Source organism: Sciurus vulgaris (genome assembly GCF_902686455.1).
Source record: "Sciurus vulgaris genome assembly, chromosome: 5".
Classification (NCBI taxonomy): Eukaryota; Metazoa; Chordata; class Mammalia; order Rodentia; family Sciuridae; genus Sciurus; species Sciurus vulgaris.
In genome coordinates, this window is record NC_136465.1 from 113,306,051 (window position 1) to 113,329,991 (window position 23,941).

Below are 23,941 nucleotides of genomic sequence, written 5' to 3' on the forward strand. Positions count from 1 at the left end.
ATTCACTGTGAATCATCACTGGAGGCTGGGGTTGAAGCTCAGTGGTTGAGCGCTTGCCTCGTATGTGTGAGGCACCGGGTACGATACTCAGCACCACATAAAAATAAAGGCAGTGAGTCCATTTACAACTAAAAAATGCTAAAAAAAAAAAAAAAAAAAAAAATCATCACTGCGTGTGGCGGCACACGGCTGTATAACTGCGACACGCTGAGGCAAGAGGCAATTCTAGGTCAGCCTGGGCAAACTTGGTGAGACCCTGACTTAAATATAAAAAGGGGGTAGTAGCTCAGTGGCAGAGTTTCTCGGCTTCAGTCCCCAATACCGAAAACAAAACTATCTGAGTGAACAAGCCTCAAGCCCCTTCTCTTTACAAGCGCACAGGCTAAGCATTGAAGTCAGGGATCACAAACTCTAAGCCTGACCACCCAACCCAGACCAGGGCCGAGAGCGAAGAAACCTGCACCACAAACGACATCCAGAGAGCACCCAGTTGTTGAGGGTCTTCGGAAACGGACTTGAAGGAGGAGCTGAGCTACACAGAAACGAAAAGGAACCCCAGGCGACATTCTGCCTCTCTTAACAAAACACGTTCCGCGGGCACAGTTGACCATTCGATGGAGGCCGAGCCAAGATGGCGGCTCATCACGTGAGTAGCGCGGTGACGCAAACGGCGGCCCGCATGGGAGGCCCCGCCCAGCCTCACCCCCCACGCACACTTGCACTCAGTTTTGCCCCCCTCCCCTCCCTGCCCCCGGCTTGGTGTAGATCATGCCGCCAGTGGCGGCCCTGACTGCCGAGAAACGGTAGCCTAGGACAGTTGGCTGTTAAGTGACACTGATTCTCCCTGCCCCGCCTGACCCTGAGAAAGAGGCACGTCCCTCGCCTCGAGAGGGGGTGGGGAAGTGGGTAGTGAATTCGGATCCACCTGGGAGGGGGGAGTGGAAGTTCCCGCCCCGGACAGCGGCGAGGCGGCAGCCACAGGTAAGTGGGGGGCGGGGTGGGGCGAGCGCCCCGGGCCCCGGGCGGGAAGGGCTCGGGAGTGCGGTGCCAGCGGGGACTCTGAGCGGCTCGCGCGCCGGGTGGGGGTCGCGCGCGGGCGGCTGCGGTGGGGGAGGGGCGCGGCGGAAGGGGGAGGGGCTGCGCGGGGGCCCGGCGGAGCGCGCTTCCGGCCCTCGCGCCTCTGTTCTGCGAGGTGTCCTTTCAGTGGTTGGTCTCCTCTTGCCCTCGGCCCAAAATGAAATTAAAGCCTAGAGCGTGCTGTCGCGGGCGGCATTAACCTAGAGGCCCGCCTTCCGTGGTCGGAGGCGGGAGGTCGCGGTCTTGGGCTAGCAACCCGGGGAGGGCAGTGTGGCCTTGACCCCGGCGCGGTGTCCGCGAACGGCCCGTGTGGGCCTGCCCTGGAGGACGGGAACAGTCTTCCCTCAAGCAGCTTACAGTCTAGTGGGAACGCAGCTAGTGCCGTAATCGAACTGTGTTGGAAGGGTGGGGCTGATGGGCAGGAAAGAGAACAGGTTTTTATCTAGCTAGCAGTGACAAAAGTCGTTTGTTTCCCGCCTGGACGACCGGCAAGCCGTGGACACTTTGCCTTTGATTTTCTTATATATCGTAAAGGGAGGTCTGGCGATGTGGCTTAGTGGTAGAGCGCTTGCCAACCATACTCAAGGCCCTGGGTTCAATCTTCAGTACTGTAAAAAACAAATAAAAGTGAAACCTGGTATTTGTCAGCTTGCTACACTGTGGAGTGTACAGCTTAAATCACTAAAATTATTGTGAATATTAAATTATGTTTGCTAGTATTGTAAGCTTTTGAAGAACGTTGGGCCAATAGTTTTCTGAGAGCCCTTACACTTGTAAGGCCATTTCAGTGCAGGTCTGGGAGGGATCTTTTTAACTGGCCTCACCTGTGAGAGTTTGTACAGTATTTTATCTCGAGACACTCGCTACTAACAGAATATACGTTTTATTAAAATGCTGGGTTTCTGTCGAATTTACAGGTTGAATTCTGTTGAATGTACAGGTTGTCTCAGTTAAAATCAACTGTTCTGGAGTTGAATGTGATAGCTCTTTTAACCTTGTTTGGTCTGATATATCTGTGCAGTACTGCTATAAACCAGTGGGTGGTAGCCCCTTCAAAAATGCCTTCTAGTCTTGTCTTCTCATTATAATGAATTTCTAACTCCCTGCAACTTTTCTTGTTTTAATTGCCCCATTTCTAAGGGTGGGATGAAGTAATCCTCTAAGGATATTTCTCTAGCCATTGTCCTATTAGTTTTAAGTCAATAAATCCAAGTAAACATTGCTTTGTTCAGCATTAACAAATGTGAAGGTTATTAGTGCTATCCTAGGAACAGGATGTGGTCTTTGACTTCCTAGGACTTAAATTCTGCTGGGACACAGAAAAACAGTCCATTACAATCTTGTGGTAAGTGCTATAAGAAGAGGGGGAACATTTGCTGTCTTGCCTATCAGCATGTGCAAGATTCTTGCAAGCATTAAGGAAAAGAGGGACCTTGAGCACTCAGGAAAGGTTAATGGAAGGATATTCCTGGAAGAGAGGTAATATGGAATAAAAGAACAGAGACTTCCGATTAAAACAGTTGTAGCTCCAGGTCTTTCATTCACATCTTACAGTGAGATCCATAGCAAATTAATTTCTTTGAACCTTGATTTGCACATCTCTAAAACAAGGAATCCAGAAGATGACATTAAAAAACTCTTAGGTGGCCAGGGATTTGACTCAGTGGTAGAGTGGTTGCCTAGCCTGCACAGAGCTCTGCATTTGATCCCCCAAACTGCTGAAAAACAATTTTTAAAACCTCATAGTTTGATGCCTATCTTATAATGTTCCTTTCTTTGCAAGTTTTCTTAAAAGTGCCCTTTCTTATATTTTCTGAATCTGTGTTTTACTGCCCCCTTGTGATTCTGCCCTGTTTGCGTAAGCTTTCAGCCGCCTCCTGGAGCTTATTTTTACAGAAAATGCTTTTTAGTCAGGTGCTGTGTCCCAGCAACTCAGGAGGCTGAGATAGGGAGATCACAAGTTCAGAACCATTAAATTGCTAGGGCCCTGTTTTAAAATTTAAAAATTTAAATGGCAGTAGCACCCTGGTTTTAATCCCCAGAACTCACCCTGCCACATACACAGTTTATTCTGTTAAACAATTTTTAACAGATCGTTAATTTTCATTTTAACCTCAATTTTAGGAATAATAGTTACGAAAAAGTGAGCAAATAAAGGTCGTGCTGTGATAATTTCAGTAAATCATGAGCATGTGGTTTATAATGAGATGAAACTATAAAGCTGTTTTTAGCAAAAAGCTTGATTATTTATAAAATGATAGAAAATAGGTTATCTTCTTTTAGAAGACTGAAATCACTTTTTAAATTTTTTTTGGTACTAGGAATTGAACCCAATGGGACTTAACCAGTGAGCTGCATCCCTAGCCGCGCCCCCCCCCCTTTTTCTTTGTATGCATGTATGTATGTATTTATTTATTTAAAGACAGGGTCTCACTGAGTGGCTTAGGGCTTTCACTAAGTTGTTGAGGCTGACTTTGTCCTCCTGCCTCAGCCTCCTGAGCTAATGGCGTGTGCCACCATTCCTGGCTAGACAGTATTTTGATTAAGATTTGCCAGTCTTTTTTCTTTCTATTGTAAATTTTCCAAGTTGGGGAAAAAATTTAAGAGGGAAAAATTAAGCCACTTTATGCATGAGGTGATTTTATGCCTTTTTTCTTTCTTTTTAAAATTTTCTTTTTTCTTTTTCTTTTTTTGACTGGGATTGAACACTGGGGTGCTTTGAGCTACATCCCCAGTCCTTTTTTTTATGTCTTATTTTGAGACCAGATCTTGCTGAGTTCTCACTAAGTTGCCCACACTAGCCTTGAACTTGGGATTCTCCTGCCTCAGATTCCTGAGTGCCTAGGATTATAGATGTGCACCATCATACATGGCTTACTGTACCTTTTTTTTTCAATGACTAAAAACAGTAGCTTCAATTCAGATATTAAAAATGAATTTGTTTTCTGACTTCAAAAAACAAAAGGAGGTAAAATGAATATATATGTAAGCTTAAACTTCTCGGTTAAGTCAGTGATGCTGAGGCAGATACCTGGGTTTGCTCTTTCAAATTTTCATGTATACTACACATAACGTAAAATTTACCATTTTTAAATGTACGATTCAGTAATGTTAAGTATGTTCACGTTGTTGTACAGTGAATCTCCAGAACTTTTTCATGTCCATTAAGCAACTCTCCATTTCCTCACCCAGTCTCTGGCAACTACTGCCTACTTTGTACTAATTTGATTTAAAACTACTCTAGATAGCTCATATAAGTGGAATCAGTGTTTTATCTTTGCAACTGGCTTATTTTACTTAGCATAATGTACCCAAGATTGATCCATATGGTAGCAAGGTCAGAATTTTCTTTTTCTTTTTTTTTTTTTTTACATTTTTAGTTGTTGATGAAGCTTTATTTTATTCATTTATTTATATGCGGTGCTGAGAATGGAACCAGTGCCTCACACGTGCTAGGCAAGCACTCTACCACTGAGCTACCACCCCAGCCCGCAGAATGTTCTTATTTTCTAAGGCTGAATAATACTTCATTGTGTGTACATACCACACTTTATTTTCCATTCATCCATTGACGAACATTTGGGATGCTTCCACCTTTTGCCAATAATGCTGCTATATGTTTGCATATGTGTCTCTTCAAGGCCCTACTTTCCTTTTTTTTTTTTTTTTTTTTTTTTTTTTTTTTTGTGGTACTGGGGATGATCAAACCCATAGCCTTGTACTTGGTAGGCAAATACTCTGCCATTGAACTACATCCTTGGTCCTTTTTATTTTTAATTTGAGACAGGGTCATGCTAAATTTCCCAGCTGGCCTCCAACTTGAAATCTTCTTGACTCAGCCTTCCAAATTGCTGGGATTACAGGCGTGTACCACCATGCCTGGCTTACTTTCAAACTCTTTTTGGACATGTATACCCGGAGGGGAAAATGCTGAGTCATTTGGTAATTCTGTTTTTAGTTTTTTGAGGTGCCTCCATACTGTTTTCCATAGCAACTGGACCATTTTTCATTTCTAGCAGCACAGTAAAGCACAGTTTCAGTTTCTCCATATCCTTGTCAACATTTGTCGTTTTGTTTTTATAGTAACCATTTTAGTTGGTGTGAGGTGGTATCTTATGGTTTTATTTTTTCATTTCCCCAATGGTAATGATTATGATGTTAGCCATCTTTTCATATGCTTGTAACCAGCTGTTTCTTTTTTCTTTTTAGTGTCTTTGCATGTAACCATAAATACCTTAAATTTTACTCAGATCTTTTACCAATCTCTTTGTTAGTGGTTCTCCTACCATTTGACAATCTTTTAAAATTTACGTATTCTTAGTCTTAACCTGTCTACATATCTTGCAGTTGATTATATAGATCATCTAGATTTTTAGAACCTCCTTAGGAATGGTTTTATTTATTTGTTCAACTTGTACTCAGTACATTCTTTTTTTTTTTTTAATGTTTTTAATTGTTGAACCTTTATTTTTATTTATTTATATGTGGTGCTGAGAATCAAACACAGGGTCTCACACATAGGAGGTGAGTGCTGTATCACTGAACCACCACCTCAACCCCCTCAGTACATTCTTTACATGAAACTATATATGAAATTAGAAACTTGCCTAGACTGGACTAAGGAGTATATGTGTTCATGGACAGGAAGATTGTCATACTTCTTGAGCGGGTAACATTGAAAATTTATATTCATAGATATGCTATTTACTAAATTTAAACATGTTCTTACGTGTGTCAGAATTCAAAAAATTTAAAAGAATATGCAAGGAATATCTTTTTTATATACTACAGCTTCTAGTTCCCTTTCATTTTGGCAACCAAATGATGAGTTTTATATGACTATTTAGTATATGATAAGTATTCTGTAGCACTTTTTATTTTAACTGACTTTTTTTCCTTTTAGTTGATTATGGAAGATTCCCACAAGAGTAACACTTCAGAGACTACACCTCAACCTGGTTCAACAGTTCAGGGAACTCATATTTCTCATATTGCTCAACAGGTAAGGGAAGGACCAACCTTAGGAATATGTTGTATGAAATAACAGGTTAATCTGTTATTTCAGATATTTTATTACTAATCTTCAGAAAAAGAACCAAGCAAGAAAAGACCTTAAAATGTTGAAATATAAAGAGGGTTGGTGGATTTGATTTAAATCTCTTGTGAAGACATTTGTTTTTGTTTTTGTTTTTTTTGTAGTCCTGGGCATTGGATCTAGGAGTGCTGTACCACTGAGCCACACCTCCAGCCCTTTTTAAAAATATTTTGAGGCAGGGTCTTGTAAGCAAGTCACTCAGGCTGACCTCAAACTTGTAATCCTCTTGCCTCAGCTTCCTGAGTCATTAAGGTTACAGTTGTGTGCCACCACACCCAGCTAAGACCATTTGGTTTTATTTTCTTTTATACAAAGTATATTTAAAGTTAAAACTTATATATGGACTTCTCAAAACCTAGAGCAGTAGATTTGTGTATATGGAGAATAATGATTTAGAATTTTTTTCTAATTTTGTTGTAACATCAGAAAAATGTGATTATTTGACTTTTGTGCTAATTTGAGACAGAGACTAATGGTTTCAAGAGGTGAATCATCTTCATTTCAACAGATTTATCCTGGATATATTGTTTTTTTTTTTTTAATGTGTGTGGTATTAGGGCTTGAACCCAGGGTAACTCTACCACTGAACCTTTTTTGTTTTTAATTTTGAGACAGGTTCTTGCTAATTTGCCCAGACTGGCCTTGAATTTGCCATCCTCCCGTGTCAACTTCCTAAGTCTCTGGGATTGTAGGCGTGTGCCTTTGTGTCTAGCTTAATTTTTTTTTTTTTCCTTTTTTAAAATTTTTTTGAGATGGTCTCACTAAATTGTTGAGGCTGACCTCAAACTTAGAATTCTTCTTCCTCAGCCTTTGTGTTTAATCTCCAGCACTGCAGAGAAAACAAAAACAAACACACACAACAGGATCATTCTTGTGCTTTGTGATATGAAAGCAGAAAAACCAGTTAGGAGCTGTTACAGTAATGTATATGAGAAATGACAGCGGCTTGGACCAATGTGGTAGCAGTGGTGGTGGTGAGATAAAGTTCAATTCTGGATGTCTATTGATTGTAAAGCAATAATATTTGCTATTGGATTGGATGTCAAGTTTTCGAGAAAGATGTCAACATTAACTTTGTAGTTTTTGGCTTGATTAAGAGTAGAGTGCCATTTATTGAGATGGACATTGGAGCATTTTTCTTTTTTTTTTCTTTCTTTTTTTTTTTTTTTTTAAGAGGGATATTGACAATCAAGAATTTGGTTTTAAGGGCTGGGCACGTAGTTCAGTGGTAGAGTGCCTGCCTGGCATGCACTAGACCCTGGGTGCAATTCCCAGTACTGCCAAAAAAAAAATTTAGGTTTTAGACTTGTTAGGTTTCTCATTCTTTTTGTAATAGTATTCTGTGCTGCAGAACAAACTACCACAAACTTAGGGGCTTAAAACAATAAACATTTATTAGCTCACAGTTTCTGTGGGGTTGGACATATCTTAGCTAGTTCTCTCCTTCAAGGTCTAAACAAGCTGTGTTGACTAGGGCTGGGTTCTTGCCTGGAGATTAGACTAGAGCAGACTCCACTTCCAAGCTCTGTTAGGTGTTTGTCAGAATTTTGTTGTGGCTGTAGGACTGAAAGCTTCGGTGTTTTGTTGGCTGTTGGCTCAGTGCTATTTTTGCCTCCTAGAGGGTGCCTCCAATTCCCTGTCATGTGGTTCTTTTATAGGCAGTTCACAGCATGACCTCCTGCTTCTTTTAAGTTCAGCAAGGGAATGAGAACCAGAGTGCTTACTGGATGGGGTCTTGTGTAATGTTACCATCATTAAGGAAATGATACCCCATTTCTTTTCCATAAAATATAATATAATCATGGGAATAACATCCCATATTCTGTTGGTTAGAAGCAAATCACAAAGTCCTCCCACACTCAAGGGGAGAGGGCTGGGATATCATTCAGTGGCAAAGCCCTGGGTTTGATCCCTAGTTACCACCCACCCACCCCTGCCCCCCCCCAAAAAAAAAAAAGAGAGAAAAGACAAGACATTTCAAGGAGAGAATAGACATGAACACCAGGAGATTCAGATCATGAGGACCACCTTAAAATCTGTCCACCAGACAATCCAAGTAGATTCGTCCTGTAGGCAACTGGATAAAATGAGTCTGGATTCTGGGGGAGAGGTCCAGACTAGAAATGCACATTTAGGAATTGTGAATATATAGGTGATACTTTAAAAAAACGGGCATTTCTAGCTTTTGCATAGGATATAGAAAGCTGGAAAGAGTTTTGCTTATATCCTAAAACAAAAATACATTATGTAATCTGCAAAAGTCATAAATTTTCTTGAACTCACAGAGATGAGGTATGTGCATGGCTCACCTATGGCAGAGTACAAAAGGAAGCCAGACTGTCTTACCAGGGAGAAAGGATAATTTAGCTAAATTTTTAATGAATTGTAAAGTTCAGGAGTAGGCTAGCATAAGAATCAGAACCCTTGGGAGCTGCAGACATAAGAGAGTTCTTATTTTTTTTATAGGCTTTTCTTGAAGGATCTCTAACATTTGCTCATGAGAAAGCTGGGGGTTGGGGGAGCAAGAGAGGCCGTAGAAAGCCTGTCTGTATGGGATAGGCCTGCCTGGATCCTTTTTTCCTATGGAAAAAGAGCTTGAAACTATTGGAGAAAGGGAATATACCGTTTTCCATTGTGTCTGGAAAAAATGGAAAAGAGAAAGAAAACTGACAAACCCTGAGGAAAGGGCAGGAAACTGTACTGGTCTCACAGCATTAGAGTTTCTGCCAGTAGGAGAAAGGCCATTTCTAAGCTTAAGTACTTTTTGCGTCAGTGTGAACTGTCTTACACGCGATGTCCATCATTCAGGCAAAAATTATGAATTGAAACATCAAAAAAGCAAGAAAAAAATAACACTAGAAATCAAAATAACCAGATTCAAGATGATCTAGCTGTTAGAAATATTAGATAATGAATTTAAAATAATAATATGTTATTCTAGTGTTCAGCATGCATGAACAGATGGGGAACATCTGCAGAAGGATGGAAACTATATGAAAAAATCAAATGGAAATGCTAGAAATAAAAATGGTGACATAGATGAAGTGGTGTTTGGATTTATCAGATAAAGTTGAGGAAAGAATCAGTGAGCTTGAAGATGTGCCAGTAAAAACTGCCAAAATGTTTGGGTGCGATAGCCTACCTCTGTAATCCCAGCGGCTCAGGAGGCTTAGGCAGGGGGATCGTGGGTTCAACAGGGAGGAAGAGTTAAGCAAGTCAGTGAGACCCTGTCTCTTAATAAATTCAAAATAGGAGTGGGGATGTAGCTCAGTGGTTGAGTGCCCCTGAGTTCAGTCCTTGGTACCAAAAAAATAAATAAAGAAAGAAAGAAAGAAAAGAAAAAGAAATTGCCAAAATGGAAAACCAGAACAGAACATTCAAGAATCGGGGGACCATATCTGTTTAATGTAGGTGTAATCAGGCATGGGATTAGATGAAATTACTGAAAGGTGAGTAATCATCAGAGATGAAGTCAGTGGTTCTGGGGCTTTCTTGTTTCAACTATTATTCTGTAAATGGTTGTCCTTTTTGCCATCTAGTTAGTGCTATGTTTTTTGTATTTTTGTGCTGTTGGTGATTGTGCTGTTTAAAATGGCCCCAAACATAGTGCTTTAGTGATGTCTTGTGTTCCCAAGTGCAAGAAGGCTGAAATGTACTTTAGGGAGAAAAAAACATGTAGTTTTTGATAAGTTTCATTGAATTATAGTGCTATTGACTGTGAGCTCAATGTTAATAGTTTAAAAATATGTATTAAATAAAGTATCTTTAAGCAGAAACATATGTACAACAAGAATATATATATTGATCAGTTGATGGGAATGTTATGCCCAGAGACTCGCAGAAATGTAGGAACTGTGGTTCATTATTTGATAATTCATCGTACGTGGCATTTTTATACCTACCACAGATAATAGTAATCAACTATATTTTACAGTATGGCTCCTTGAAAGCCTTGACTAGAACTACTTCAGTAAAAATCTAATTTGACCCAAGAGAACATGGAAAGACAGGAGAAAATGAGTAGGCAAACTCATTGACAACTCCTGAATGAATAGACAGCTTCTTCGAGGAGTTTAAAAGGGAGCTAGGAAGTAATTTTCTGAGGGGTTATAGGTCGTGGAAGTTTTATTTTTTTTTAAAATTTTTGCTGTGTGTGTTGTATTGGGGATTGAACTCTACCACTGAGCTAAACCCCCCAGTTCTTTTCACTTTTTTTTATCTTGAGACAGAGTCTTGCTAAATTGTGGAGGGTCTCACTAAGTCACTGAGGCTGTCTTCAAACTTTGATCCTCCTGCCTCAGCCTCTTGAGTTGCTGGAATTACATGCGTATGCCACCATGCCTGACACTTCTGATTATTTTTAAAGATGAGGTAAATTAACAGCTTGTTTGTATACCCAAGGGAGTGATGCATGCATAGAGGGAGAAAATTTGACAATACAGGAAAAGAAAGAACAATTCTGGGATGATGTCCTTAGGAAAGGAGATGAGAATTAATCTACAAGAAGAGAAATTAATTTTGTGTGAGCACAGGTATATCATGTACAATTAGAAAATAAATATGTGTTAGGTGGGTAGATTGGGGATGAGATACTCTAAAAGTTTTCTTCTGATAAGTTTGGGGTTTTCGTGTGTGAAATTCTTTCAGAAGATGGGAAGGAGAGTGTATGAAATAATTTATTAAGAGGAGATTCCAGTGGACTAGGGATGTGTGGTAGGATTGCTGGAGAGCATTAGTGATCCACTGGAAAAGTTTAGTTGTATGTTTTTCTGTGGTCATATTCAAGAGTTCTTGCATGCAAATTATAGGCATAGATGTCAAGGAACTATATGTAGTGAAGCAGAAAAAAACAAGGACATTGAAGGTATGTGCAGTATAGTGATTAGCATGCTGGACATGACATTTAAGCTGTTTAAAGAAGGACATGGAGCTTCAGTGGAATCAAGAGCCAAGAAAAGATAGTAGGATCAATAGATGGTAGGTTCTTTTGTAGTATACAAATTGTTGGGTCCAAATACTTGAGGTAGAACGTTTGGAAGGAGGTGGTACCCAGAATGAGGGATATCTGAATTTGACATTGTGGAGGGTGCATATATTTGTAATGATGGGGGTAAGTCAATGGTTCCCAACTAGGGGTGGGGGAGATAGTACTGCTTCCCTTCTGAGATGTCTGTGGAAATTGTGTGTGGGGGGGTTGGGGGGTGGATTGCCCCTGTCATTTGATGGGCAGGGGCCAGATGCTAAATGTCTTGCCTTGAACAGGATATTCCTGCACATGAAAGAATTGTCCTGTCCAAAATTCTGATGAGAAACTCTTGAGGGTATAACAAGGGGAATATGTGCCTGAGGAGGGTAGACAGGGTTTTGGAAGAGAGGAGGTCAAAAACAGAAGCCTGGTCAGTGTGCAGTGGCACATGCCTTTAGTCCCAGCTACTCAGCTGAGGTGGGAGAATCACTTGAGCCTGGGCAACATAGTACGATCCCATTTGAAATGAAATGAAACAAAATACAATTGAAAATAAATGAAATATAAGCCAGAAGCTGTGGTGCACGCCCATATCCGAGCAGCTTGGGAGGCTGACACAGGAGAACTGAAAGCTTAAAGCCAGCCTCAGCAACTTAGTGAGCCTAAGCACTTAGTGAAACCCTGTCTCAAAATAAAAGTTTTTTAAAAAGGGTTGGGGATGTGTCTCAGTGGTTAAACACCACTGTGTTTAGTCATTGGTACCTAAAATTAAAAATATAAATAAAATATAAATGAATGAAATGCCTGGGCATGGAAGAATATTGGATGTTGCATATTAAAATCACAGAATATATGAGGAATAGATAAGAGAGAATAGAGTGATCCAGGTTCTGAAGTCTTAAATAAGGGGACATGACTGCCAGAGTCTGTATTATGAACTTCAAAGTTGGGAATTATGGGGAAGGACCTTGAAGTATGATGATCAGGAGGCAGCATGAGGAAAAAGGCAACACTCACCTATGTGTAGGTTCATGAGTGTGGTGAAGAGCTATAGTAGGGAAAGTGTTCCTCAGACAATAGCCAAGTTTCATTTCTGGCAAGAAGATGAAATACTTGTTGAATTCCACTGAATTATAAAGTATATGTAGAATTGAGAGACAGTGTTGCTTATTGGAAAGAACAGTGAATGTAGTCAGACCTGGTTTGAGTCCTGTCTTTGTCATTTACTTTATTGACTCTGGTACATTGTGTAAGTTACTTCTTTAAGAAGAGTTGATGTTCATCATCTGGAAATTACAAGTGTTAGACTTGGTGATCTTTAAGGTCTTTTCCAGCCCACAACTCTCAGTGATACTCATATTATGGAGAAATTTGTGTACTTTAACCATGTGCATAGGAAATAACAGAAAACAGTGATTACAATAGCAGCTAAATTTACCTGTCAGATGAATTTCCTAAGCATTTATAAGTTAAAATGCCTTAGCTTATATCAACCTGCTGTTCTTTTATAATCTTCTGTTTTAGAGGTCACACCAGTGTTAAGTAGAGACATGATTTACCTCCCAGCCCTTTGATGTGTTTCAAAGTTTGGGTTTCCAAAAAGCAGACTAGAAGAGCAAGATTAGCATGCAAGGGGCTTACTAAGGGTGCTCTTTGGGGATTACCACCTGTAGATGGGAAAGGAAGAGAAGGAACAGGATTGGGCAGAGGGAGAAGTTGAACTGTGATTCAGTCTCAACAAAGGCCTCAACTAACCCCATAGGAAGCTCTGAAGCCAAGATAGTTCTTCAGAATTAAGGTGTGGGCCAAGGGAGATACTGTGTTTGTCTTACTCTTACAAAGCTTGAAAAGATAGTACAGAAGAAAAGCTGTCAATGACTCTGCTCAGAAGACCATGGAGAATATTTCCCAACTAGAAGGATACAAGTTTTTCTCTATGTTCTTTTTGACCTGCCTTCTCCCTGTTCCTATCTCTACAACCTTTTTTCCCCCTAGGTGACTGAACACATATGATTTTGTTCTTTTGATCTTTCCATGCACATATCCCCTGCACCCCTTATATACTCTCCAGCGTTTTCTTTTTGGTACAAAGTTTTACTTTTCAAACAGGTTTTAAAGAACATTTCAATGCCATAGATATAGTAAAGCATATGTGTATTGAAGCCATATCTAAAGCTTTAGATCTGTGTCTTTGTGATTGGCTCTGAAGGCAGTAAGTGACTGTCTTCTACTTTTTATAATCTTTTTTATCTTCCAGGGTACTGGGGATGGAACCCAGGGCCTAATATATGCTAAGTAAGCACTCTCCCACTGGGCTTCATCCATGCCTGTGTTTTTCGTTTGTTTGTTTTTTAAATCTTGAAGGTCTCATATAGTATCTGACACATTGGTGACATTTATTCTTACTGTTTAATCAAAACTCTTAGTCCTGATACTCAAAAGATAATATTGCCTAGATTTGTTATAGTATACTACCATCCCCTTCCAATTCTCAAGTATAGTGTTTCTAAAATGTACATTCTGCTGTTGGTACTATTTTACATCTCCTTAGGTGCTATATGTGAAACATTTTTATTTTAAGGTATTGTATTCAGAGATATTAGATTTCTCACTTGAGAGTTAGGGCACTGATTGGTGAGTTGTCAACAGTGAGAATGGACCTACCAAAACTTAGAGCAGAAAAACATTTCTCCCTGGCCATATGGGCCTGAGGAAGCTAGGAAAGTTAATGTATCATCTGTGTCCCACCCTTTATTGTTGCTTTGCTGAAAATGAAAGATTGGCAAAATATTCTAAGTGAGGAAATATAAAGCTTTACATCTTTGAAGTTGGAAAGATCAAAAAGGTACCCAGAAGATATTGTAGAAATTCACTGAGTTAGTGTCCATAGTTGGGAGATACTTAATTCACTAAACAGTTGTTTGTTTAGCATTCATCATGCCAGTTGACCACAAATATACAAAGTTAGAGGCTGTAAAAATATCCTGATTGGCAGTTGGAGGCATAAGATATCCTGGAAAGAACACTGGGCTCTGGAACCAGACAGGACCAACAATTTGGTGTTTACTGTTGTTGTTCCTTTTCAAAAATTTATCATGGAAATTTTCAAACATATTAAGAATCAGAGATAATTAGGTTGAACCATTATGGTTTCCATCGCCCTGTTTCAGCAGTTATTACTTTATATGTCTTGTGCCCCCACCCCTGCTGGCTGAATTATATTAAAGTAAACCCTAGATTTATCATTTTAGCTTTCAATATTTCAATATGTACCTTTAAAATATAAAGACTCCTTTAAAAAACATAACCAAAATTTTATTATCATACTAAAAAGATAATATGAAATATCCATTCAGTTCTTAAATTTTCCTATTATTTGTAGGACACACAGGCATGCACATTTATTAGCATCCTTGTTGAACCAGGAACCAAATGAGAAATATATAGAGGTAGACTTTTTTTCTCTACCTTCTCATTTTGCTTTTAACTTATTTAATTGTCATTATAACTGTGAAAAAGACAGTATTAGTTCTTTTTACAAAGGAAGAAACCGAGGCCTTGGAAGAGCAAGTGATTTGATAAGCATCAGAAAGACTAGTGAGTACCCTTAGCTGAGAAATGATCCCTGCCTGTCTGTATGCTTTTCTGGATTTTGGATTCAAACACTGGCTGAGTAGAAGTGTCTTTCTCATGTGCTGTAGTAACTCCCTGCCCTACCTCCTTACCCAAGCATTACCATCTTAGGTTAACCAATTAGGTAGCTAGGGAGAATGTTTTAAGGTCAGGTACCCCATGTAGTATGAGCAAATCAGGACTTTAGTCCTTCAATTTAGAGCAACTCTAAAAAAATCCTTTCCTTTTTAACTTTTCATTTATCTCGTAAGAGTAGTTCTGGGGTCAGACACAATATGCCATTAGGTTCCACAGCTCTCAAAATGAAAAACTTCCCTTTTCACTGTGGCAGCCACTAGCCACAATTGGATAGCTTAGTTTTAACTTAAATTGGTTACTCTTAAATATAATTAAAAATCACACCAGCCACATTTCAAGTGCTTAATATTAACATGTGACTAAATAATACTGTATTAGAAAGAGCAGATAGAAAACATTCCCGTCATTGCACAAGGTCTTCTTAATGTTGAAAAGTAATGTGTGGAGGCAAGTCATCAGTCCTTCAGTTTCTGGTTAAAATTGAAGGACCAACAATTTTTTTTTTGGCTAGGCAGGCACCCTACCATTGAGTTATACCCCAAGCCCAGGGCAAGCTGCTGCTGCTGCTTTTTTACTTATTTTATTTCTTATTTTTGGTACTGGGGATTGAACCCAGGGCACTTAACCACTGACCACATCCTCAAACCCTTTTTTACATATTATTTAGAGATAGGGTCTTGCTGAGTTGCTTAGGGCCTCCCTAAATTGCTGAGGCTGGCTTTGAACTCATGATCCTCCTATCTCAGCCTTCTGAGCCACTGGGATTACAGGTGTGCACCACCATGGCGAGCTACTCATTTGATTTTGAGACAGGGTCTCACTGAGTTGCTTAGGGCTTTACTAAATTGTTGAGGTTGGCTTTGAACTTGTGATCCTCCTGCCTCAGTCTTCTGAGTCACTGGGATTGCAGGCGTGCACCACATTGCCTGGCTCAGGACCAGCTTCTTTTCTTCCCTTTAGAGGTCTCTTAGAATTTAGATTATCAGGTTTCAGAGTGAGGGTCAGAAGGGTCTGGACTTTGAAACCCTGAGTTATGAAGATTTATTGAGGTTGGAAGAATAGTGTTAATAAGGGTGAGGGACAGCTACTAGCAAAATCTGGTCCCTGTTTTTCTCTTTCCATTTGCCAGACTGATAGTGCACTAAATCACATGGATTGCCAGAAACCCTTGAGAAATGATGATGGCTCTTAATCTTTTAGAATTGTAAATTAAGCTCATCATAAGCTTTCCCCATTAATTGAATGGCTTTAGTTGGGGTCTGAAAGGTAAGGGGATATTTCATTATTTTTCTTTGAGTATAATGATAACTGTATAGCTGGACTCAAGATTTGTGAATTCTGTTTATTCTTATTCTTTGGGTCTGTTGACATATTCAGGAAGGTGACTTTAGGACCTGGGATTTTAGTCTGTGATTTAAGCCAAGAGGAATGTATGAACTAGAGCTGCCCAGAGGAAGGTAAGATCTCTGTTAAATGAAAATATCTGAGAAACCTTCATCAAAGAGGTTGAACTACTGGACATGGTAGCGCATGCCTAATAGTCCCAGCAATTTGGGAGGCTGAGGCAGGAGGCTGAGGCAGGAGGACTGTAAGTTCAAAGCCAGCCTCAGCAATTTAGTGAGACCCCAAGCAAGTCAGTAAGATCCTGTCTCTAAATAAAATACAACAAAGGGTTGGGGATGTGGCTGCGTGGTTAAGTGCCCCCGAGTTCAATCTAGGCACAAAAAAATTTTTTAACAAGAAAGAAAGAGGTAGACTGTTACTGGCAACCTTGGGCAATGGTCCCAGCCCAGTGTTCCCAATAGACCTGGATTGGCCACCCATCTCAATGTGCCAGTCAAAGACACTAGCAGCAGTGAAGGACAGAGAAGGAACTTTAATGGGTTTGGCCATACCAAGAAAAATAGCTCACAAGGGTATAACATGACCAAAGATCTGTCTTCAAGGGATTGACAGAAACTTGAAGGTTTTATTTAAAAAATGGAAATAAAGGCTAGGGTTGGTGTCTTGCATAGCTGGAGGGTTTATGTAGCTGGCAAAGGAAATCATACTGGTTAAGCCATGCTTTGGTTGAACCTTTTCTCATGACTGATTCTGTGAAGCTCTGGAAGGTCATCACTCTGAGGCAGGTAATTTGGTTCCCATAATGAGATGATTGCTCCTGCATAGGGGGCAGCCTTGCTTCCTTTAAGTGGGGTAACTGCTCCCACTAAGTAGGGCAAGCTCATCGTGGGGTGATCTGTTCTGCAAGGCTTGCTGTTGCCTGGGGGTAGTTTTGGTTCCTTGTTCTAAAGAAACTTATTAAGCAGGCCTGTAGTTCCTAGAATACAATGTAACTGAGAAGAAAGTGGCTCAGAAGAAAAAGGGAAAAAAGGCAAATGGAGTCAGAAAGGGACAAAGTAGAACTGACTAGGTCATTGACTGAATCCTCTTTCAGAACCTGAGGTGACTTCATAGTTTAGCATTTTGTTATGTATTCTCATGAATCCCCATCAGATTTCCACAGAAATAAATTATAGTTTCATGATTAAATCATTTACCTGAAATACTTGATTTTGTATTTCAACAGACTGCCCAAAGTTAGAATTTCTCTCACTTGGGCTCTTGTTTCTTGGTTGGTTTTCAACCACATCTCTTCAGAACAATGTGTTCTAAAGAGCCCTCCATGTTTTTGCAATCAGTTCCTCTGCCTGAAATACCTTTCTAGTTCTCCTACCCCTCTTCTCTTACATATACACCCTCTGGGAATTGTTTGTCCTTCAAGATGCAACTGAAGTCAGTATCCTTTCTTTGCTTCCCCAGTACAGTACTTTCTACTTTTTCCGTATTACAGCTCTTTCTCTACTTGTTAAAATTAGTTTGTACACTCACCCCCTGGTCCACAGGCAATACCTAATGTTTGATAATACATGTGATTAAATATAACCAGCTCTGAAATGTTGTTTTCCAGCGTTAAGATCTCAGTTGTCTTATGTGTATAGGTACAATATATATTTTGTTAATTGAATTTTTATTTGCTCTTAGATGTTATTAAGAGGATCTGTGCCAGTGACAATTGTACCTCTTCCTGGAAAGCAAGTACAAGTTTAGGGGGTCATCCAGATAGCTTAGTCTTCTGTAATTCACCCACCACATGAGCAAACGGTACAGAAATTTGAAGACAGTGGTCAAACATGGGACCTTTATACCCCAAGTCTTCAAACGTACGAGCTGCTAAAGTTACAATATGATAAACCAACAGATTATTTTAGAAATAAGACCACACACCAAATGAAGCAAATAGAAAAATTTTAGAATATCTGATCCCATGTATACATTTCCCAGTAAAATTAGAAAACAATTTTGGGGGAAAGTTATTGCCTAGAACTTAAGGAAATGAAAGTTTCTTAAGGGAAAAAACCCTTTTATCCAAGTGGTATCCTTCATGAAAGAAGTTGTGAAGCAAGGGTAATGATTTGAGAGCCTTAGCAAAGTAAAAAAGTGTCTTAGGCTTGAGTCAAATAAGAGAATTCTCTCAAGTAGAGGAACTTGTATCTAACTTCATACTAATACTGGAACTTTAGGAAAGAAGGCGCCACCCTGGACTCCTTTTTTTCTTTTTTTTCTTCATTTTATCTTCTGGCTCCTGTGAATCTGAAAATACCAGTAGTCTTCTCTCAGTTTTACAAGTAACTATGTGGGAAGAAAAGTTATATGTTTCATCTTTTCCTCTTGAATATATAGCGACTGGTGGTACTGTCAACTCTGGAGTGCATCTTGATTGGTGGCTGTGTGGAATTTGGAGTTTTTAAATGAAGGTTTTGATTACTATATTCTGGTGTTTTCATCAAAGAGAAATACCTACCTGATTTTAGTTATAAGGAATACCTCAGTTTCAGAAATTGCTTTCATACTTGGAAGACAGTGAGAGGCCTTGGAGTAAACTTTTGGACAAATAATGAAAATAGCTGAAGGTTTAGATTAGTAATGGAATGTCAGTGATGCTTGAAGACAACTCAGTGATAGATTTTTCTCATTTTAAAATGTTTCTATTATTATTTCTCTATTTATCTGGTTGTAACTAGTTCTTTCATTACCATCAGAAGATAAAGACAGTGTAAGGTATAGATGAGTAGTTGTACATTAGAACTTAACTTTTGAAGATGATAAAATGTAGAACAAACTTCTCCGGAAATTTAATGTCTAAGTCTAAATAGTTTAGGGGAAGGTTTTCTGTAGATAACTAACTAACTAATAGAGAATTGATTTCTTAATGTTTCTTCTATAAGTCTGTTGGGGTTATTTAATTTTATTTTTCTGTGGAACTGGAGGTTGAACCCAGGACCTTGCACATGCTAGGCAAGCACTGTACCACTGAGCTACGTACACAGTGCTGGATTATTTTATTTTTTTAAAAAAAGATGAAGTCAGATATCATACTCCTGATTTAGACAAACATTGGAAAATTTAATGCATTTTAAAGACTGAAAATAACTTTTTTTCCCAGTTATAAAATATTGCTATAACTTAAAAGTTGCCTGTTATATTGATTTAGTTTTAAAGTGTTTATTATTAAGAATAAGAATATGTATTGCGCATGTGCCATACATTAAGGGCTTTACATGTATTAACTCATTTAATCATGAAATGAGATAAAGCTGATTACTACAGATCTTAAAATTGTATATATTTATATCTACCTTTGTAGTCACCTCCCCCTTGCTAAATCCAATCATCTACTCTCAGTTCTTGTTTTACTTTACCTGTAAGTAGCATTTGACATAGTTGATGGCTCTTTTCTCAACACTAGTTTTCCTAGGACTGCACTCATTTGGTTCTCGTTTCCTCACTGATAGCTTCTTCTTAGTCTCATTTGCTGGATCCTCCTCTTTACAGTCTCTTAATGTTCCTGGATTTAGTTCTTGATTGTCTTCTCTATATTTACCCCTTTAGTGAGCTTGTCCAATCTCATTGTTTTATGAACTCCAGAGAGCTGTGCCTTTCAAATTTATTTTACCTATCACAGACCTGTTCCCTGACTTGCAGACTTCTTAGTGTGGGCAGTTAGACATTTAATACGCTTTTCAAACTTGGCATGTCCCAAAATCCAAATCCAGTAGCATTAGTGACTTAAAAACTGAACCAGAAATATTTTTTGAATAATGTGCATTGTTGTAGAAATAGGATGGAGATTGAGATCACAGAGTGGTCTTAAACTCTAGTAGAATGGTATTGCTGTGTTTGGGTGATAGACTTTATTTTTAGCTCTGGGTCTACTGTGCTATATATGTTCCTTTAATTAGTTTGGGCTCTTTGAATAAATTTTCTCCTTTTGTTCCTTTCTTTTAGACCTTATATTTAATATGCAAATGAATTTGGGTAACAGGAGACATAATTTTTTTCAAAGTAAAAAATCTTTTTCCATCTGTATTCTTCATCATATTAAAACCAGTTCTATTTTTCAGGTATCATCTTTGTCAGAAAGTGAGGAGTCTCAGGACTCATCTGACAGCATAGGCTCCTCACAGAAAGCTCACGGGATCCTAGCACGGCGTCCATCTTACAGGTCAGTGCTTTCTTGTACCAAACCCTACATTTGTTGTATTACCAAATGAGTTCAAATGGTGCTATGCAAAGCATACTTAAGTGGGAGTATGTGGCTGTGTTTAAGAAGGGAAGTATTAAGAGAGGTAGACTGAAACCAGTTTATAAAAGGCCTAATTTGCTGAACTGAAGAAGAATTTAGACTTGTTTTCTGGCAAAATACTGTTATTTCCATATTTGCTTTCAGATGTTAACTCCATTAGCAATATGAAAGCAAGACTTAGAGACTCTGTATTCCTTTGTTTGAAATACTTTCTTTTAAATTCTGCATAATTCCTGCATATTTTCTAGAAGCTTCTGATTACCTCCTTCTGACTGTCCCCAAACTAAATTAGGTCTTTCTTCTATGGTATCCTTTTACTGACTCCTGTTACAGTACTTCTTTCCTTCTTTTTAGGACATGGGCCATGTATTATTTTTTGTGATCCCAGGGCCTAAGAAAGTGACCATCTCATAATCAATAGTCAGTAATTACTTGCTGAATGAATGAAAAACTGAAAGTAGTACAACTAATTGACAGAAAGCCTTTGAAATAATCTGGATAACTTTATAGGAGTAGTAAGTTTTCTTTGGATTGAGTGAATTTGAGATACTTATGTGGTAGAACTGACCAAACCTGATGACTATGTGGTAGGAAAAGCGGGAGACAAATAAAACAACATGTTTGAAACATATACACAAAGGCAGTGCAGTTATTTTGGGGGGGGGGGGGGCGGGGGGTACCAGGAATTGAACTCAGGGGCACCCAACCACTGAGCCATATCCCCAGTCCTATTTTGTATTTTATTTAGAGACAGGGTCTCACTGAGTTGCTTAGCATCTCTCCATTGCCGAAGCTGGCTTTGAATTCAGCCTCCTGAGCCACTGGGATTACAGGCCTGCCCCACCACACTCAGCTGCAGTGTGATTTTTATTTTATTACTTTAAATGAATTGTATGTTAAATGAATTATTTCAACATTATTTTTTCTTAAGACGAAGATAATTAGAATGGATTTTTTTTAATGACCCATTTCAAATATAATGTTATAGCTAAGCTAAAGTAAAAGAGTAGCTAAAGAAATACCATGAAGGGCTGGATTGTAGCTCAGTGTTATAGTGCTTGCCTAGCACGTGTGAGGCACTGGGTTCGATTCTCAGCACCACATATAAATAAATAAATAAAATAAAGGCATCATCCACAGTTGTAAAAAATTTTTAAAAAGAAATACCATGAAAACAAAGTGGCTAGTGGCTTTTTTTTTTTTTTTGGTGGTACTGGGGATTGAACCTAGGGCCTTGTACATGTGAGGCAAGCACTCTACCAACTGAGCTATATCCCAAGCCCAAAAATGGCTATAATAATATCATACAAAATAGACTTCAGAGTAAAGAAAACTGCCAGACATAAAGACACTACATAAAGATAGCTCAACAAGAGGAAATTAGAGTACAAATGCATATGCACATAAAAAAGACTTCAGAATATAGTTATCAAAAATTAACAGAAGGGCTGGGGTTGTGGCTCAGTGGTAGAGCACTTGCTCAGTGGTAGAGCACTAGCACTCAGTGATAGTGTGAGGCACTGGGTTTAATTCTCAGCACCACACATAAATAAATGAATTAAATAAAGGTCTGTTGGTTATGACAAGATCGCAGTAAATCACCAAGTTGATCTTAAGGCAGGAAATGGAACCATCTTTATTCACCAGCTGGCAGTCCAGATTCAAGTCTGCACACTTAGACCCCCCTCCAAGGATTAGAATACACTTTTTTATATCATAAGTAAAGCATATCAGTACATTAATCATAAGTGGCTATTGCTATGACAATCAGTTACTAACATTTAAACAAATGTTAGGGTACACTGCCCAAGAAAAATGGAACCCAGAGGTAGAACAATATTACATTGTATAAGAATTGCCATTTTGTGTTGCCAAACATGTTATGCTAGGCAACTGTTGATGGGTACAGAGGCAGAGTTTTCTCATGGGAGAAGCATTTCCTACATGACATGGAGTCTTGGGGTAAAATGGAGTCTGTTTGGTCATTGCCCATATAGCCTGGCCCATAACATATCAATATCTAAAAAAATACTTAAAAAAAAAAAAAAAAGAAGGCAGGTATGATGGCACATGCCTATAAATCCCAGGGATTTTGGAGGCTGAAACAGGAGGCAAGTTTGAGACCAGCCTCAGCAACTTAGCAAGGTCCTAAATAACTTAGTGAGATGTTGTCTCAAAATAAAAAGTAAAAAGGACTTGGGAATGTGACTCAGTGTTTAAACACCCCTGGGTTCAATACCCAGTACCCAAAACCAAAACAAGCAAAAAAACAAAAACAAAAAGCCCAGAACTGAAAAGAAAAAGACAAATCTAATTGTAGTTGAAGACCTCAGTACACCTATCTCAGATGTTCAATAAAACTTATAGTCGGAAAATCAGATTTATAGAGGACCTTAATTAATACCAGCAGTCAGTGAGATCTAGTTGGAAATTTTGGAGCACTTCACAAAACAACTGTAGAATGAACATTATTTTCAAATGCACAAAGAATATCCCCCAGTAAATACCATATCCATGGTTCTAACACACCTTTACACATTTAAAACAACTGGAATCATGCATAGTATGTTCTCTAATCATATTGGAATTAAACTGGAAACCTAGAGACCCAGAAAATCTCCAAATACATGGAAATTAAATAGCACCACTGAAAAACAATTCAGTGGTGAACAAACAGGAAGTCTTAAGGGAAATCAAAAAATATTTTGAACTGATGAAAATAGTAAAAAATACTAAATTTTGTGGAGTAAAACTAAATCAATGGGAAATATCAATGAGGAAAATTTAATAGCATTAAGTGCTTCTAATAGAAAAGAAGAAAGGTATGAAATCAATAAGTTCCCACTTTAAGAAACGAGGGGATGGGTGATGATACCTAACGGGGGTGAGGGGGTGGGGAGGAGGCAAGAATGGAGGAAGGATGGATTGTATAGAGGAAAATGAGGGGTGGGGAGGGGGGGGAAGGAAATACAATAGCATGAGACAAACATCCTTACCCTATATAAATGTATGATTATGCAAAGAGTGTAACTCTACTTCGTGTACAACCAGAGAAATGAAACTTGTACCCCATTTGTGTACAATGAATCAAAAAAAAAAAAAAAAAAAAAACGGGAAAAAATAGAAAAATAAGCCCAAAGCAAAGCAGGAGAAAGAGCAGAAATCAATAAAATTGAAAAGTGAAAACTAATAACTGAGATAATTGAAAGCTTTTCTTTGGAAAAAAACAAAGAAGTTGGTAATCCTTGAGTAAGTGGTAGGGTGGTGGGTGCAGGAGAGTGGTTAGAGATAAAGGCTAAAGAGGTCATGGAGGACTGGTTATGACCTTGTAGGCCATGGCATTTATTCTGAGTGAGGGAGAAAGCCACTTGCAGATGAGTGACTTGATCTGACATTTTTAAAAGATGACTAATTGTTGTGTGGAGAACAGACTGGATGGGTACACAGAAGTAGACCAATAGAGACT

The 23,941-nt window shown here is 38.9% G+C and overlaps 1 protein-coding gene across 3 annotated transcripts in view; it reads left to right on the plus strand.

The window, feature by feature from the left end:
• The first annotated feature begins 693 nt into the window (after positions 1 to 693).
• Positions 694 to 23,941, plus strand: part of ATF1 (activating transcription factor 1) — a 47,291-nt gene continuing 24,043 nt past the window's right edge. The window contains exons 1-3 of one of the 3 annotated variants that reach the window (XM_079139826.1): positions 694 to 981; positions 5,981 to 6,079; positions 20,294 to 20,394. In XM_079139826.1, coding sequence (XP_078995952.1) covers positions 5,987 to 6,079; positions 20,294 to 20,394 — 194 coding nt within the window. In that variant the 5' untranslated portion in view covers positions 694 to 981; positions 5,981 to 5,986. Of the gene's footprint in view, positions 982 to 1,225; positions 2,423 to 5,980; positions 6,080 to 20,293; positions 20,395 to 23,941 lie in introns of those variants that run through there. The other 2 variants (XM_079139827.1, XM_079139828.1) reach the window with 2 other exon arrangements.